A 19,409-nucleotide genomic window follows, 5' to 3' on the forward strand; every position below is an offset into this window, starting at 1 on the left:
TGTTTATGACACTCTTGCATTAAAAGCCCCAAAGCTAGAACCTTCTCTTTGGATATGTTACAGAGAATGAATATAGCTGGTGAGAGCCAGAGGCCTGGGGGTATGGTTTGATAGTGTGTTGATGGTAGGTGTGGAAAAAGAATTTGAAAATGACAGTCTTTTTGAACATGATGTTATTTAGAGATGAGGTTGAAGAGGGAAAAGAGAAGAAAGTTTATATTACACTAAATAGGTCTTAAGGTTTATCAGATTATGTATTTATTTTAAATGATAACCTATAAAGCCTCATTAGAAAGGAAGTCCTGGGAAAAAAACAAAACAGTACCTCCCTACTTGGTTATAAATGGCTTACTGGATTCCATAATGGGGTGGTTATTGAATTAGGGAGGGGAAAAAAAAAAAGATGATAGATACCAGAAGCTCCAAGCTTGAAGATAAATATCTTCTCAGCAACATCTTGGAATTTGGTCTGAAGAGGAAAGAGGGTATGGTCACAGTAGTTGTCCAAGCAGCAGAAAGCTGTTGACTTGGAGTGAGAAGACATGACTTTGAATCCTGGCTGCCTTATGTGTCCGTGTTTCCTGAAAGACACAGGCTGCCTATTTGTGTTCTCGTCTGTAAAGGGGAGATTACCATTGAGGCATAGTGTTGCTGTAAGATTCAGTTGAAATAGTGACTAAGAAAAAATACAGCAGACATTATGATTGGCTTCCCAATATTCATTTCCACATCAAGGGTACGATGTTATTAGGACACTTACGGTAATTTTCCCTGTAAGCAATTGGCCCAGGAAGCTAGGCTCTAGGCCAGTCAATGAATGGCCGTCCTCAAGTGGCATGGATTGGTCCAGGAATAAGCTTGTGATCTCATTTGGCTAATTTTCAGTGGACAGAGTGGTTGCAGATACAGAGAGAAGTCACATGAAGAGCCAACTTCTCTTTCCCTCTAATCTCGGGAGCATACAGCTGGGGAATATGGAGCTAACAGAGATAGCTCCTACAGACAAGAAGCCAAAGCTGACACACAGGATATGCAGAACATGGCTCTACCAAGCTGCAGGGGAGGGGTTACAGAGGTTCTAGATCAAGGCAGTCCTGAAGCTTGCTCCACTCTGGACCATGAGCTAATGCATCCTTACTGTATAATGTGTGACTTCCTTATTGATTCAGAGTGTTGGCAAACTGAGGACAGAAGACAATATGAGAATATGTAACCATCAGCCCTGCAAGCTTTATAGTTTGTATAGGCTTTTCTCCAAATCTTGGCCCTCCTACTTGTAGCTATATGACCAAGAGCAACTTTATTTACCTTCTTAAATCTCCATTTCCTTGTATGTAAAATGTATCCACTGCATATTTTATCGTGGTCTGTTGCAAGTAGAGCATTTACCCTGTGGTAAGCATACAGCAAATGTTGTTATGCTACAGAAAGATGAAGATCAAATGCATTTCCACAGGGCATGTCCATTTGGTGGCTCTGGTTCCTGTTTAAGACCCTCTTTGCAGAAGAGAGTTGGGCACATAGCCAGAGAATCCAGGGGTCTGTGCAACACTCCCCAAGCTAGAAGAGTACTGGTCTGTAGAGTCCCTGGCAGGCTCGCTGATACTGGGGCTCTCCATCCCGACTGGGAGGCAGGTTAATGAGCCTGAGCTTTGGAGTCAGACCGGTACTATCAGGTAACTCTGTCTCCTCAGAGCTTTGCTTTCCTCCTCTGTTAAATGGGGATAATAGTTGCTACTAGCTGGGATAGTTGAAAAGGATGAAGGAGAAAACAAAGCCCCTTGTGTGCTGCCTGATCTGGGATTAAGGAATAGCCCCAGTTGTGCTCCCTAGGGACTCCTAAAGACTCTTCCTTCCCAGCATTACGTTCAGATCCTCTAAGGAAAATCCAAGGTTATACCTGGGAAAAGCCCGTTTCCTCTGTTCAGTCATGTTCCATCAGGATTGCGCTTTTGGATTTCAGTAAATCTTTATTGGCCTCCTGGGCATATAATACTTAGAACCTAGTATATTGTAGTATAATTTACATACAACATAATATACTCTTTCTAAGTATACTATTCCATGAGTTTTGATTAATGTATATAGTTATCTAGCCACTAATGTATGTAGTTATCTAGTTATCAGCCACAATCAAGACATAGAACATCTTCTGGATTCCTGGCTGGCTCAATCAGAAAACCATGTGACTGTTGATCTCAGGGTCATGAGTTCAAGCCCCATATTGACTATAGTGATTACTTACTTACATAAATAAATAAATGCATTTTAAAAAAAAAGATACAGAACATTTTCATCACCCCAGAATATTCTCTTACACTCCTTTATGTGAAATCACTCATACCACTAGTCCCAGGCAATCACTGATTTGTTTGTATCACTATAGGTTTGCCTTTACTAGAATTTTAATGTAAATGGAATCAAATCATATAGTATTTGGAGTCTGCCTCTTTTAATTAGTGTAAATTCTTTTGAGAAACATCCACATTATATGAGTTCTGTTTTTGTTTCTGTTTTTTGTTTGTTTGTTTGTTTTTGTTGTTACCAATTGGTATTTCATTATATAAATATACCATAATCTGTTTCTCTGTTCACTAGCCAGTGAACATGTTGGTCATTTCTAGTTTGAACTATTATGCACAAAGCTGGTCTTAATATTTGTGTGGAGTCTTTAGGTGGACATATGTACTCTTTTCTCTTGGGCAAGGGTGTTATTGCTGGATCACATGATGAGTATGTTTAACTTAGAAACTACCAAACTGTTTTCCAAAGTAGTTTTAACATTCTGTGATCCTATGACCAATGTAAGAGAGTTCGTCAGCATTTATTATTGTGGGTCTTTTCAGTTTTAGCCATATTTATGGGAGTGTAGTGATATCTCACTGTGATTTTAATTTGCAGCCCACTAATGACTGATGATGTTGAACATCCTTTCCTATGTTTATCTGACATCCACATATCTTCTTTGGTGACACAAGCATTCAAAATTTTGCTCAACTTTATACTGAACTTTTTGTTTTGTTATTATTGAGTTATAAGAGTTATTTTTTATTGTTTTTATTGTATTATATATTATATATCAAGCTATTATATTATATAACAAATAATATATTGTTATATTGTCATTTATACTTATTATTATCATTTTTTAAGATGTTACTTATTTATCTGACAAAAAGAGACACAGCAAGAGAGGGAACACAAGCAGGGAGGAGCAGAGGGAGAAGGAGAAAAAGGCTTCCCTCCAAGCAGGGAGCCCAATGTGGGGTTCAATCCCAGGACCCTGGGATCATGACCTGAGCCAAGGGCAGATGCTTAATGACTGAGCCACCCAGGCACCCCTATATTTATTATTATTATTAGATATACATTTGTTGTTTTCTTACAGCTTATTGTTTGCCTTCTAATTTTCTTTTAGTGCCATTGAAGAGGAAGGTTTTTTTTATTTTAATCATCTGAGGTATCATTTTTTGTGTGTGGTTTTTGCTTTTGAGCTCTATTTAAGAAACTGTTGCTTAATCAAAGGTCACAGAGATAATAATCTCTGTTTTCTTGTAGACTTTTTACAATTTTAGTTCTTATGTTTAAGTCGGTGCATTAGTTATTGTATACAGTGTGAATAAAGGGGTGAGGTCTATTATTCTCATTAGGAATATTCAGTGTTTCTAGTACCTTTTGTCCAAACATTATCTTTGCCCCATTAAATTACCTTGTCATTTTTGACAAGTGACAATATATGTGTGAGTCTATTTCTGGAATGTCTGTTCTCTTCCACTAAACTATATGCAAATCCTCATCCAATATCACATTCTCTTAATTATTATATAGCCAACTACAATTTAGGTAGTATCAGTCCTGACATTGTTTCACTTTTTAAAAAATGTTTGTACTTCCCAAATACTTGTAGAATCAGTTTGTTAATGTCTGTAAGAAAGACTGGTAGTGTTTTGATTAGGATTGCCTGGAATCTATAAGTCAACTTGGAGAAAATTGAATAATATTGAATCTTCTGATCCGTGAATATATATAAAGTAGGTTTTTCATAGACAGCAATTAATTGTTTTTTTTTAATCAAATCTGACAAACTCAGACTACTAAGTGGCATGTTTAAGCCATTTACCTTTAGTGTAATTATCTAAATAGTTGGGTTTAAAATCTACCATCTTAATATGTAACTTTCTTTTTTTTTTTTTTTTTTTTTTAATATGTAACTTTCTACTTGTCTCCTCTGTACTTCATATTTTTGCTTTTTCTTCCCTGCCTTTTGAATTATTTTTTATGATTCCCCTTTATCTCCACTTACAGAGTATTAGCTATACTCCTTGGTGATTGATCTAATGTTTAAGTATAGTCTAATTGCCTCTTTAGCATTATCTATCTTAAATAATGTATCACAGATTACTTTCATATAACCTGTCCCATCCTTTATGCTATTGTTATATTTTATGTCTATATATGTTAGAAAGCTTGCAGTATGCTCTTGCATTTACTTTGGTTATTTATCTTTTAAAAAGATTAAAAAATAGCAATATATTATATATTACAACCTATATTTCCTACTTCTGGTACTCTTTACATCCAAATGTCTACCTGATATTCATTTTTTATCTGCCTGTGAAAATACACTTAAAATTTCTTACACTAAAACCTCCTCTGGGAATACATTCTCTCAGCTCTTTTTTTTTTTTTTTTTTTTTTTAAGATTTATTTATTTGAGAGAGAAAAAGCATGAGCAGAGGTGGGACAGAGAGTGAGAAACAGAATCCTCAAGTAGACTCGCCACTGTACGAGGAGCCTATTGCCGAGCTTGGTCTCAGGCCCCTGAAAGCATGACCTAAGCTGGAATCAGTATTTGGCCACTTAACCAGCTGAGCCACCTCTGCAACTCTCTGCTCTTGTTGGTTTTAAAAGTATTTCTTTTTTCTTTGATTTTTAAAACAATTGAGAAGTTGATTAATTGAAATTAATTTCATAAGGTGTTTGTTTGTTTGTTTGTTTCCACTCAACACCTTAAAGATATTTATCTACTATCTTCTGGATTATGTAGTGCCTGACATAAAGTCTGCTGTCAGTTTTATCATTGTTCTTCTATAAAGTATCTTTATTCTCAGTTGCTTTTAAGATTTGTTTTTATCATTGATGTTCAGCAACTTAATTATGATGTGCCTTGGTGAATCTTCTCCATGTTTTTCCTGGTTGGAATTCAATGATTCTCTTAGAACTGGGATTATAGTTTTTATCAAATATGGTACATTTTTGGTTATTCTGTCATGTAATTTTTCTTCTCTTTTTTAATTCTGGGAGCTCCAGAAATACATACTATTTCATATTGACTCTAAGGTCACTAATGCTCTGTTTATTCCTTTAAGTCTTTTTTCTCTGTATACTTTATTTTGGATCATTTATGTCCTTATGTGTTCAAATTCACTATTTTTTCCTGCTATATCTGACATCTCTGCTTTCCTGTTATCTGATATCACTGCTAATCTGTTCTTACTCCTATGTAGTGTATTTTTTCTATTTGAATAGGTTTTTTTCCTGTCTATAATTTTCTTTTGGGTATTTTTATTATTCAAATATCTCTTAATGAAGCTCCAATTTTATTTTATATCTTTGTACATATTTATAATATCTGCAGTATTTTTAAAAAGATTTTGTTTATTTGAGAGAGCGAGATCAAGAAAGAACATGAACTGGGGGAGAAGCAGATGGAGAGGGAGAGGCAGACTCCCTGCTGAGCAGGGAGCAGGGAGCAACTCAGTCCCAGGACCCTGAGATCATGACCTGAGCCAAAGGCTCAGACTGACTCCCTATCTACAGTATTTTAAGGTTCTTTGTTATAGTTTTATTATCTCTCATTTCTTCTTCTGTTTCTATTGACTGGTTTTTCTCCTGAAGATGGATCATATTTTCCTGATTTTTGTATGCCTAGTTCTTTTTGAACAGAGATTATAAATTTTATGTTGTTGAGAACTGGATTTCAATATTCCTATAAAAATGTTTAAACTTTGTTCTGGGGTGCTTTTAAGGTATATACAGATTAGTTTTATTTGTCAAAGCTTACTCTTAAGTTTTGTTCTGACAAGTCCAGGGAAGCCTTTATTCTAGGTATAACTTAGCCTCCTTACTGAGGTTTGACCTTTCTTAGAACTCTACCCTTTAGTTCACATTTTAGAAAGCCTAGCCTCCCTGAATGGTGGAAACAAATTATTTTTAGCCTATGCGAGCTCAAGAAATTATTTAACTTAGTCCTTCGTAGTAATTATTTCTCAGACACCATTAATTTTACCCCATGCGTATTCAGATTAGTATATAGCCAAAAACTGTATTATCTGTTATTATCTTTTCTTTCCAATATACAGCCCTGCAAATTCTAGCAACCTTGATACTCCTCTTATCCCACCCCACAAACACACATGCATATATTTATCTCTTCAATTCAATGGGATCTGCAGGCTCTGTGTTCCTTCTCTGTGTTGCAGTCTAGGAACTGTCATCAGAAGGGTGGCTGGGGAACTTGTAGAGCTCACTTCATTTGTTTCCCATGATTCTGAGGTCAAGTCCTGTGCTGCCTACTATCTAATATCTGAAAACAGTGTTTAACAGCGTAAGTATATTCCTGTTGCTGTTAATCCTTAATGGACAGAACCAAAACTCTCTCTGTATCTTTACCTATATCCATATCCACTGGTCTGTTGGATTTCATTACTTCTTTATTATCTTCCTGTAAAGACAACCATGGAATATTGGTGAGTGGCGAGTAGCAGCTGAATTGGAAAGATAGGCTCACATCAACTTCAGCCTCCTCTTCACCCACATTTCAACTGCAGTCACATAAAAGAAAAATAAATGATCCTTAAATATTCACTTAAAATAGATTACCTTATAATAATTAAAATTCTGAACCGAGCAAGTAAGGCATGTTAGAGTGACTATTAAAATAAAAAAAAAGTTTAGGAATATGAAGACTTGGGCTTTCTTCCTTTCTGCATGTAATTTAAAAAATCATTGAGAATGATTAAATATAGAGAGAAATGGAGAAAAACACTATGAACTTTAAATTTTTATCTTTCTGTAGGCTTTCATTAAATATCTCTTACTGCAGTAACATGAACAAAATAAAATAATTTGTAATTTTAGAGCATGTAAAAATTTAATATAAAAAGTTAGGGTAATAATATGTATGATGAGTTATAAACATCCCTAATAAATTTTTATCTGTTGCTAAATTGACACATCTGAAGCTCCCCATGCTTCTCTGTTTTTATACACTTCTTGCCAAATCAGGGTGTTTTGAATCTCTTCCTGCAGCACCTTACCCCCAATTTATTTTCTTTCCCCCGTTCCCTCAGTTGCTTTATCAAAGCTGATGTTATCCAGGCAGGTGAAATGGAGAGAAGAGGCAGTAGTCCATACGATCCAGAAAGCCTGATATGGAGTAGAAAAGATTTAGAGAGACAAAATTACTCGTAATAGCTATTTATGTCTATCAGATTCACCAGATAATTGTTTAACTTATCACTTCCTTTTGGCAGGACAGATAGAGATGGAGTGGGTGCATGAGAGAAGATAGATCACTGAATAGATACAAGGATAACCTTTGGGGACAGACATGCTGTACTTTCTCTAAGGGGAAATAATGACTTGCTAATTTGGGAATGTAATCTGAGAATGTTGTAAGTCTGTGAACAGAGGAGAATCAGTAAACATCATTTGTTTAGATCTTTACCATGCCTTTCATAAACACCAGCCCAAAGTATTTGAAAAGAAGGTGCAAACAGGTAGCTAAATGATAATTAGATTGGGAGGAAAAAGTTGAGAATAGAGTAATTTTGTCATGGATAGAGAATGAGCAAGGATAAGAGGAAACAAGGCAGAGAGGTAAGTTGACATTTCTTCACATAGAAAAATGGTGATCAAAGATCAGGCTGGAACCATTGTGATTCAGCATTTTTATGGTACTCTAGGAAGTTTTGTTAATGAGAGTACAATGTTGTATTTTGTCTTGTTGTTTAAGTTGGAAAAATATCAAAGTAAAGAGGACAAGATGACATATGGATAGGAAAGTAGTCAAGGGGTAGTCATTGCTTTGTGGGGGGTTGGGAGGGATTCATGTGTATGCTCATCATCGAGGACTTTGATCCAAAGTGACAACTCCCAAAATAGCTTTTAGGAGTCTGGGATCCAACTCTGTTCCTAGATCAGCTGACCAATTCAGACAAGTGCTAGCTGTTAAACCATACTGGCCTCATGAGTCTACTCTTCTGTATCACAGTAAACACTGCCCGCAAGTCTGGGTACTATTTTACATGACAAGCACAGTAACATAGCATGACATGAAGGAGTTATGTGAGGATCTCAAGATTTTTTAGTCCTGAGGGATAAGAGAATATAGATCATTATTAACATTTGTAGAATCGTGAGGTGTTCAGAAAGTTGCATAATGTATCCCAAAATTCTAGACCAAGAGCCATCCTCAGCCTTAGAAGTTGTTTCAGAATGTTTCAGCATTGACAGGAAGAAACACATCTTACAGCAAACTTTCCCCCCTCAGGGATTTTACCAGCTGGATATGTAAATAAATTCACAAAGTATTTCCATGAATTCGTGGTCTACGTGGGCATTTGACACGCATTTCTCACCTTTTCCAGTTTATATCCTTAAATCACATCGCAGCACAGTATTTTATGTGATGCTAGTGTTAGATAGAGAGTGTTTGTTCACCAGATACCAACCCTGCGTAAGGTGGCACGTCTTTTATATTGATTTAAGTAATGTGTCCTTCATCTTTATAAAGGAAATTCATGGTCTGGTTTTTCCCTTTAATATTTTGTCATGTTAATTCCCTATGATTTTCACATATTCATTCTGTGTGTGGCAGTGCACCAGACCCCCAATATCCAGATCTTCCTTTATATCAAAGAGAGCACAGGGGACTGGAAAACAAATTTACATTCTTCTCTACACTTTTCAAGTCTCAGAAAGCTTAAATCCACTTGGAATTCAAAGGCTGGGTATTCTCATGCATTCCAAAGCCATCAAATTGAATTTACTCTTCCAGAAGGTCATCTTAATGCCGCAGCCAAAGGTACCCAGTAGTTGTGAATAAATAGCCAATATAGTCATTTTTGACTACTTTGAGAAAGCCATGGGATAAACTTAGAATGTATAACCTACATGTAATGGATGTGGCTTTGGCAACAGGCTTGTTTTTTTTAGCTTGTTTCAGCCGTACAGATGAAGAGAAGGATGTGCAAATAAAGAGATCTGTTCTCCCATCTGTGGTTTAAGCTCCTGGTGCCAATACCACACATCGCTAAAAGATGTTTAGGAACCTGGAGAGAAGTCATACAAAGACTTATTTACATGACCACTTGCATTAGAAGAAAGCATGCCACTTAGTAATATGGCATGGCCACTAAGCACCCATTCAAACACCCTTTCTGGCCGGTGAGTTGTATTGGGTCCTCCTTGCATATTTTTGGCTGAAACTTGTAGATGTGATGAAAACGCTCAAAATTTAAAAAAAAAAAAAAAAGTTTGGAGTTTAAAATTTTCTCTTTTCCTAGGATTTATTAGTGTTGAAGAGGAAAAAAAAAATAATCTGTGATGACTAAAGTAGTTTGTTTGAACCTGTAAGAGCGAGCATGTCATGGCACAGGAACGAGTACAACTGTGTAGGATAGATGAGCTATACCTTTGCTAACTGAAAATCGTGGCTTACTAATATGCACGTGTACCCTGAGAATGTAATAAGTCTGTGAGCAAAGGAACACCAGTCCACATCATTCATTTAGGCTTTTTAAAAAAGATTCTCAGGGTACCAGCTCCAAAATGGATTTCTTGAGAGAATGGACTCCATCTTTTCTATGCATGAGGCAGCTTGCCACCAACTCCAAGTAGTTGGCTCCGTATTCGCAATTTGCTTATTGATGTTGACAATCAGCTCACCTCCAAAGAAATGGTTGCCGAAAGGTAATTGCTTAGGAAATAACCACAAGGTCGTTGTTCAGTAAGACAGACCCAGGTGCTGCAGTAGAATACTAACCGTGCCATTAGACATTTGGTTTATGTTGGTTTCCACGCCATTGTATGTTCAGGGCCTTCACCTTTCCCTGACGACCACTTGTGAAAACTTATGGAGCTCCTGCTTTGTCACGGGCACTGTGCCAGGCTCACTACAGATGAGCTGCATTGTGCACGCTGAGACTATTTTTCGAACCCTGTTGTCACACAGCTAGCAGGTAGCTGCACTGGTCTTCAAGCCTTGTCTTTTTGGCTCCGATGGCTATTTTTTCACTTCCTTCTTCTGAGTACTCAGAGTAACTTGGAACTCAAGTCAGGTTTTCTCAAGCCTCTCCTATCCAATAATCTCTTTGGACAAATACATTAACCCTACCAGGAGTCTGAGTTTACAAATTCAAGCGATCACGGATTTGCGCGATAGGATCTGTGAGGAAAAGTTGGAGACACACAGAAGAGAAGGCTGAGGGGAAAATAAGCAGCATTTTCGAAACACTCAAAAATCATTGCTAATTCAGATTCCACCAGCATGGAAATGTGTATTAACTGAAACAGTGCTGGAAATCAACTTTTCCCTTTTTAGCTATTATTAAAGATAACAGTACTGTGTGAAGAAATAATATAAAACAAGTTTGGAACAATCCACTTGAGAGAACAAATTGTTTTAAAAGAGAGAAACTCACTGCTTTGTGTAAACCCATGTAAGATGTTACCAAATGATCTTGTCTACTCACTACAGATGGTCCCCGGGAACTGGACTCTGTAAGAGCTTAGTTCTTCTACTACTATGGGCACTGGCGTTCAGTGGGGATGCCAGCACTCAGCACGACATCACCACATCGAGAATCCCTGAGGATGAGGGCCAGGGTAATGGTGCCACTCTGGCGGCAGCGGCTGCTGCTGCTGCTGCTGCTGCTGCTTCTACTTGTACTTCTAGACTTGAGACCGTCTGGCCAGTGATGCTTTGCAGGGAGAATGAGAAAGACACCAAAACCCCATTCCAGGAGCTGTCCTCGTCTTGGTCACAGACCCTTGCTCTAAGGGCTTGGAAGTATTAAGAAATTGGCCTTTAAAATATTCAATAATTCTGAATGATCTTATCCCTCTGGCTATCTGAATTAATGAAGTCTGACCGTCTGTGAAAAATAGCTCTACAGAAGAAGGAAGTCAGCTATTTTCTTTTGTTGCCAGAGTCAAAACAAAAGGCAGCAGATTGGGGTTTCAAAAGGGAAGCATCATATTCACTTTATTTTTTTTTAAAGATTTTATTTATTTATTTGACAGAGAGAGAGATCACAAGTAGGCAGAGAGGCAGGCAGAGAGAGAGGAGGAAGCAGACTCCCCACCAAGGAGAGAGCCTGATGCGGGGCTTGATCCCAGGACCCTGGGATCATGACCTGAGCTGAAGGCAGAGGCTTTAACCCTCTGAGCCACTCAAGCGCCCCTCATATTCACTTTAATTTCAGGAAGCATTTTATAAAGACTAGAGCTGTTTTTTCTCCACCTGTGCTTTTCAATACATATGGTGAGAACTGACTATGTGTCAGGCACCGTGCTGAGCCCTCGTGATGGAGAGTAAATCAGTTACTCAATCAGCCCAGAGTCATTATCAGCTCTCTCAGCACATAATCACTGTGATGTTGAAAAAAGACAATATAGAATCAGGAATGGACTTATATGAGAATGTTGAGGAGATAAATAAAATCCATTCTGCCCCCAGGATGTCTACAGTCTAATAACATTTGTTTAGAGAATTGTGCTGTTTTCTGAATGATAGCCATGTGCCTATTCCAGGCATCATACTATGTTTATTAGGTGCTGTGTTTTTAGTCCTCAAGCACCCCCTTGATGAAAGCTATATGATCTAATTTTCAGATGAGGAAACTAAAAGCACCTGCCAGGATTCCTGGTGCAGGGAACATAAGGTGCTAATTCTCGTTGGTGAATTGAGCGAGGATTTTATACTCTGCACCCTAAGTTAAGAGTAGACATATCCCCATTGGAAATGTTTCTCCAGAACTCCTTCCTCTACCATCCCGTGTAGAACCTCACCCTTTTTGGCTACTCACCCCACACCTGGGCTGCTCGTCTCCCTCTTAGGCACAGTAACTTCAAGCTTCAGTGCCAGACAATATTCCTAATCCAAGCACTTTGAGATTTTTCCCAAAAAAAGGAGGGCCTAGAAATTTCTGTATCAGCTGCTAAGAGACGATAAAGATGTCCATCTCCTTGCCTGCTGGAGATCTGCAAAGTGATGCATTTGAGGTTTGAGTAAAATATCCTGAGTCTATCCCGCAAGTAAGAGATTCCCTGCCATTCTGTTGCTGATGCTCTGAATGGATCCCAGGGGTGCTGAGATGTGGAGCCATCAGCTCTCAATTAGCCAGTATTTTCCTCAGTGAGCTATATATTTTCTATGTGTGCTATGACTTTAAGAGGTCTGGGAAGCACCACTCTGAGTCATCCCATGAAACGTCTAGGGCTTGTCAGTGCCAATAAGTGAAAGAACTTAACCTTGAGAGAGTGAGAGAGAGAGAGAAGGCAATGGGACAATGAGAAGTAGGTAGGAGGACTGACCAGGGTCAGAGATGTGATCGATGACCTTGGAAGAATGAAACCTGCTGGTCCATCCAGAGACCCAACCCTTGAACTCATTAGAAAGGCCCTGTTGGCAGCTGTTCTCACACCCACAAACGTGAACTTATACTTGTCAAGATCAAGACTGTCAGCTCATTCGAGATGCAAGGTCAGCTTGCTGCTTTGAACTCTGTTCCCATCACAGCCATTTAATTACTTTGTGGATTCTTATAATTCTCCGAGGGGGGACAAAAAGCTGGCTTCAAAAGTACAGTACCTAACAATTTTTTCAGGTTACAATATTTTTACGAACTGTGAGAAATTTACAGCACCTTAAAGAAACTACATAAAGAAGGTGTCAGCATTTTCAATATAAACTCCATTTCCAAAGGTTTTTGCATTCTGGAGAAATTTGCCTGAGGGTGAAACTTGGCATATGGGGCCTGAGTCCCGGACTGTCTACATCTCATTTCATAGGTACTTACAAATGAGTTCTTCAAATTCACTACATTTGGCACCTGTAATTTTTAGAAATAAAAAATGACTTTAATAGCAGGTGGTTTGTGAGTTTAGTGTCAAACACACAGTTCTCAGAGAATCTGAGAATACCAGAAGTCCTGTTTTACAGATTCTGGTATGATAATATTAGAAAAGGAAAGGAGGGAAGGAAAATAATTTAAGGGGCCAGAAACCGGGAAATGTTGGTTATTTTCAGAAGGGTATACCGTACCTAGCCCGCCTTCATCATTTTTCCTGCGCCAGACCGCTCCTTGCCCTGTTCCCTGCCTTGCTTCATAGACCAAGCCAGCACATACGGGGCTTTGGGGGCTGGGGCTTTCTCCCTGGAAAAATCACTGAAAAGGCAGCCAAGGATCTCCTTCTGCTTTTTTGAGTCTTCATTGGAGGGAACTGGATTCCGTGCTCTCTGAGCCATCAAATATTTAGTGGGTGGGGGAGGGGGGATGCGTTTTTAGGCAAAGCCGGAAAAACTGTCCTTGGAGGCAATGCCTGTTGCCTAGTCCAGAGAGCTGCAATTAATGCCAGAGAAACCTTGGCATGACATCTATGGATACAACTGAAGAAGGCAGAGGGAAGCATTACTGAGCAATCATGGTCCTCAGAAAACATGCCCATCAGGGTGTACAGGCACCCTGCATGGGGCAACAGCCATGTAAATACAGGGAAAGTTAAGAGTAGACTCACACCTTGAGATGGGGAACATGGGAGCCAGCTAGATTTCAGGAGTCTCTGCTCTGATACCAGAGAAGCTGAGCACCTTGCCTAGGAACAGCGGGTGGGGGGGTAGGAGGGGGGATCCTATGAGTTTTGTGCTCACAAGGTGGCCTCAGTGACTCGTAACTTGAGTGGAGCCCCCTTCTGGATTTATCTGTACTTTGGGGAAGAAGGATCAAGATAGCTTGATGGTTGAAAGCCGGATCTTTGTAGTTACACCTGACTGGATTCAAATTCAAGCTCTTTCTCTATAGCGCATGACCTTGGGCAAGTTACTTAACCCTTTGGGGCTAGGATTCCTCACTTGTGGATGGTGATGATAGTTCTTACCTTATAAGGTCGCAAAAGTGATGACATGATGCCAAATAGGAGTGAGGTCCTAATGGCTGCAGTAAGCAGGCAAACTTAATGATTTGTGTCCACAAAAGGAAAATCTCCCATGTCTCATCCTGCCGAGCACGCTTTAGGTCGGGGCTATGCAATCCTGAAGGGGCTGGGAGTAAGTTATCATGGGAGGCAGCCCGGGGCACGCGGGGACTAACACAGCTCAGCTGTTACAGCCTGTGAGTCCGCTTCCTGTTGCCCAGCCCTGGGTTGGTTCTGAGGAAGACCCACTTGCTTGTGTGAGACCGAAGAAGTTTAGCCTCTTTGAATTGCTCCAAGTACAACACAGGGACATGCTAACTCTGAGGGTTTTTTATTTCTAGGCAAAAAGGAAGAAAAGACCTTGAGTTCTGAATAGCAGGGTCTTTCCTTTCCAACTCATCTGGCAATGCCTCCCCAGGCAAACAGCTGCTCCTTTCTCAAAAAGGCCTTTCTGTAACAATCAGGCCCCCTTCACTGAGGAGGAAATGAATAGAGAAGACAATGAACAATCTTTGAAGCTGGTTGAGAGTAAAGCTGGCCAGGTGGAGGCCTTGAAATGAATGGGGCTAAGGCTTAGCCCTACTGATTCTGAAAAAGAAAAGCCCGCCCCTGGCTGTCGCCATATGAATCTGTGCTCCGGCAGTCCCTGACCAGTGTCTGAGGTCCCATGGTGTATGAGGCTGCTCAGTGAGAGAAGGTATCTTCATCTTCCCAATAAACACCTCTTTGAAAATAGAAGCTTCTTCTTTGATAGGGACTTTGTCTTCCAAGTGCCTCTAAAACCAGCACCAAACCTACTGAAACCTGTAACAGGTCTATCCACAGCCCTACTCCCCACCCCCACTTTTTTTTTACCTTAGTGTTAGGAAATTCCCAGAACTGTACTATTCACTTGCAGCAAAGAGGTTTTGCAGAAGAGGGTAGGGAATGGACAGGTTCTGGAATTCTGGTACTAATTGCCCAATGGGATTGTGTACCAAATGGGATTGTGTTAAGAAGGCACTTGTGGATAAACTATCCACCTACCAGGTACCAGCTAATATCTGATAAGTAAATTAACATTTTGCATATGTCACTCTTCATTATTTAACCCTTTCAGCTATCTTTCACAGGATGTTCCATAGCATTCTAAATTCTAGAGATTGGATGGTGAAGAGATTTGTATCCTCACAGCTGCCTCAAGGAATCTGAGAGCTCCAGAGCTTAAGAATCCTGTGTTGGGGTCCGTACAGTAGTTATTGGCAGTTCCCACTTTGGAAGATGTTCCATAAAAGCACCACTAAAATGTTAGCTGTTGAGCATCTCGATGCAAAGAGTATGCCATATTCTGTTATATCTGCCACCATGCCCAATAGGGTACTAAGTGTTTCTTAAGTCTTAGAACTGTAAGAATCTGATACAAAACTTTATTAAGAAGGTTTTATTCTAGAATTATCATATAAATAGGAGACTTTGGGAGCGATGAGCAGAACTAGGAAGTTGTCTCATCGGCTTGGATCAACCATTTCAGAAATCAAATACGTAATCATTTTTGCCAGTATTGTATTTCTGCCTGTATATAAAGTTTCTTAAAGATGAGACACATCAGAAAATGTTACACACGTGCAGTGAAATCAACTTGATTTATTTTAGGGAATAATAGTTTCAGGGATCTCTGGAAGTGACAAGAAATCCAACAGGTACTGATGGGTTGTGTCATTGGGTGAAGTAAGGGGGTAAGACAGGCAGTGACTCTGTAGTCTTCTCAAGAAATTGACTTCAAATGGCAGTTGGGTCAGATGAAGCCCACGTGATACAGTGGTAATATCATGGGTAAGGTACCTTTTGGAATGACCTTTAGAGCATGTGCACTACTTGCCCTCACAGTTAAATTGAGAGGACAGATACTGAGTTAGCTGTCAGGTGGATGATAATTCATGTAAGAGATGCATAATTACCTCTGTGAGGACATCACTTCAATGTGTTATGTGTGCTCATTACTCATCGTATTTTGATTAATAAATTTCACCTAATTTGTTGAAGTCATATGATTTCCAATTGAAATAAAGGTGACCAAAAATCATTTTTGGTCTCTAATGATTTTTTTTTTTTTCTGTGATAACTCTAGTGAGCCATCCAGGGTATAAGCACATGTGAGTCTTAATGCCAGTAATGGCTGGCTGTCTTCCCTCATATTATGTGAAGGGAATATTTCCATGTTCAACTAAACGTCGGTGTGATGCCACTCACTTCAAACTTACTACGCCATTAGAAGAATTTCTTCCTTTTAGATATCCCCCTTCCTCCAGATCAGAGACTAATGCTCACGATCCTTTTATCCTTGTATGTGAGCCTTCTCTAATCCTCACTATGTTATTCTGTCTAGAATCCAACTGCCTGATGAGGACGCTGGACAGTGGGATTGGAACCTTCCCACTCCCAGACTCGGGAAATCGCTCCACAGGGCGGTATCTGTGCCACCCAGACTTCCCAGAGGACACCGAGCCCACCCTGTCTCTCCAGCCGGCACTCTGTGCTGCTTCTTCCATCAGAGCTCAAACCCTTGAAAGAGAAGTGCCTTCCTCTGCAGACAGCCAGCCCTCTGCAGATAATGCCATTGTTCATTCCACATCCGACCCCATCATGACCACCAGGGCCATACGGCCTCTTGAGAGTCGCCTCCCCAAACCAGCTTCCTCAGGTAAACCGCCTTCGACCTTCCAAATCAGACTGTTTCCACACCGAAATAATGCACTTGCTGACAAAAAATGGAAAACAGGCAGCAGGAAAGGTTTCCACCAGGAGATCAGTCAGTGACCTCTACCCAATGGGAATGTGGGTGTGTGAAAATCTCTGTAGGTCCTCAAACAAAAAGTAAAAAGACACGTGTTAAACATTATGGGCTCTTAGTATTACAGCACGGGATATACACACATGGAAAGGAAACAAGCACTTAAGCATAGGTATATGGAAATATAAACTGATGGGGAAAAAAAGAAAAGGCCCACACAACATACATATAGGAGTTTCTCTTTTAAAACCTAACTCTGAATATAGACCAGTTTAGGCCTGAGACATAAATTTAGCGGAATTGTTGTTTGCCCTCTAACCAGAAATGTATGTCTTCTGACATATTCCTGTCCTGCTCAAATATATTTATATGTTGATCTATAAAAAGCTTCGTTTGATATACCAGGGGTAGTTTGTGCATTAAATGCAATAGAGTGGAATGAGCCTCCTGCTGAGAGGCACCCCTCACCCCTTCGTCACAGTCAATTGAAACAAGCTTCCATGATTCAAGATAGGACCAGGCTAAGGGTCAGAGTTTTTTCATTGTTCCCTCAGGATTAAAAATATTTATTGCAGTGCAGGATGATACTAAATAATTTTTAACTTGCACAGCTTACATTGCATTTATGACATGCATAAGCATCTAAACTAGAACTCTAAAGACTCTCTTTTATGACTTGATGACTAGAAAGGAGCCAGAAGTAGAAATTATCCTGTCGGCTTTTGAGAAATTAGAAAAGAAGACTTTTAATTAAATATCTTCGAATAAATGTGATTGAGCTATTCTCATGGCTGAGTTCTTCATACAATACCAACTACCATGAATGTTTCATCACAAACTTAGGCTCATTCCGAGCCAAGGCTACATTTCGGAGGGCTGCAATGCATATTATTTTTTAAATAAACGCATTGTTAATTAATGACACAGCCTCTAGAGATTCAGGGGCGAAATCTTAGTTATAGATTATGTGCTCCATGCTTGAATAGTCACATGTGTGACCTCAATTCAGCAGCGGGCTGCCGAGTAGACTTCATGATTAAACACTGTCATTATAACAAATTGAATAGAAACCACAAGCCTTGAATTGCTTCATAAGAAGGGGATTGGAAGGAGATTGTTCTGATCTTGCTGCTAATACTCACCGTGATGGTTTTTGGAGGTTTGTGTCTTAATTAAATTGTCATGAAGGGTTGTAAAAAAAGAAGAAGAAGAAGAAAAGTATATGCAGAGAGTGAGGTTAACAGAGCCATAGGGTATTACTGGGGTCCCCACCCCGCAGCTGCCTGTCTACCAAATGAGAGCTACACTGTGGTCCAGACGCGGGCCCGCCTTTCCAAGGCTGCTCTTTTCTCTGTGGCCCTGGGCGACTCACTTGAAAACTCAGGGAATGGAGGACTGGCTGGAACAAAGTGAGGTTATTTTCGCTGAGAGGAGTCCCTTCCTGTCTCATGCCTGCCTTTCACCTGGTTTTTCACTTTCCCGCATAATGAAAAATAGAAGGAACTGTTACAAGTCTCACAGTGCTGACGAAAATTCAGTGACTTCGCTCCTCCTCAGGAGCAAAATGCTGTGGAGAGGTTGTCGCACAGCACGTCCTGTTGGTAATCACTGAGGATGGAGCATAATAACAGTGGTTCTCCTTTTGGGCCTGAGGAGAGAATTCACTCTGCAGGTTAATCTACTATTAAGGGTAATGGGGGAACTTTCTTTAATCAGTCCCTGCTAATGACACCCTCACTACTCAAAGTGGGATGCATAGGCTAGCAGCATCAGGATCACCCCTGGAGCTTTCTGGAAATGCGGAACCTCAGACCGGCACTCTAGACCTCCTCATTCAGACACTGTAAATTCACAAAAGCTCAGCTGAAGTGTAGGCACGTAAAAGCTTGAGAGTCCTGCTGCGCGAGGTCTTTAAGAACAGAGTTGCCCAGGCCACATTCCGAGCGTACTGGGAATGACCGTCATGGGTATTCTAGGAAAATAAGGGTTCCCTGCCCAAGTATGTTTGAGAAGGGCTGCTGCTGCTGCTGCTTCGTCGTCGTCGTCATTGTCTTCTTCTTCTTTCCCTTTATTATCAGAAGTTAAGCTCAAAAGAAGCATGGGAGAAAGGTCTGCTTTTGAAATCAGACAACGTAACATTCTCAGAATACACTTAAACTCTAAATAGGAATCCTTAAAAAAAAAAAAGATCTGGAAAAGACTTTTATCTCTAAATTTGTAGTAATATCTTCAACGTAGGATGTATTATTTAGGGCTTCTAGTTCAAGTCGTTTCTTTGGACATCACGACAATTTTTCAGTAGTGGAATGGGGGCTCTGAGAAGTGCTCCCAAAAGGAAACCTGTTTATTATTTGATGATCAACACTATTTGAGGAGGAATGGGTGTTTCTCAAAGGGTATGCCCGCTGACCCCTTCGTAACATGAAAAGTCTGTCAGCGT

The 19,409-nt window shown here is 39.8% G+C and overlaps 1 protein-coding gene across 12 annotated transcripts in view; it reads left to right on the plus strand.

The window, feature by feature from the left end:
- NCKAP5 (NCK associated protein 5) overlaps window positions 1–19,409 on the plus strand; it is a 970,240-nt gene that overhangs the window by 896,088 nt on the left and 54,743 nt on the right. For all 12 annotated transcript variants that reach the window (XM_032354091.1, XM_032354099.1, XM_032354093.1 and 9 more), the window contains one exon: window positions 16,565–16,879. In XM_032354091.1, the coding sequence (XP_032209982.1) occupies window positions 16,565–16,879 (315 nt within the window). The remainder of the gene's footprint in view (window positions 1–16,564; window positions 16,880–19,409) is intronic.

This window comes from Mustela erminea, chromosome 8 (genome assembly GCF_009829155.1).
Source record: "Mustela erminea isolate mMusErm1 chromosome 8, mMusErm1.Pri, whole genome shotgun sequence".
In the NCBI taxonomy this organism is placed as follows: domain Eukaryota; kingdom Metazoa; phylum Chordata; class Mammalia; order Carnivora; family Mustelidae; genus Mustela; species Mustela erminea.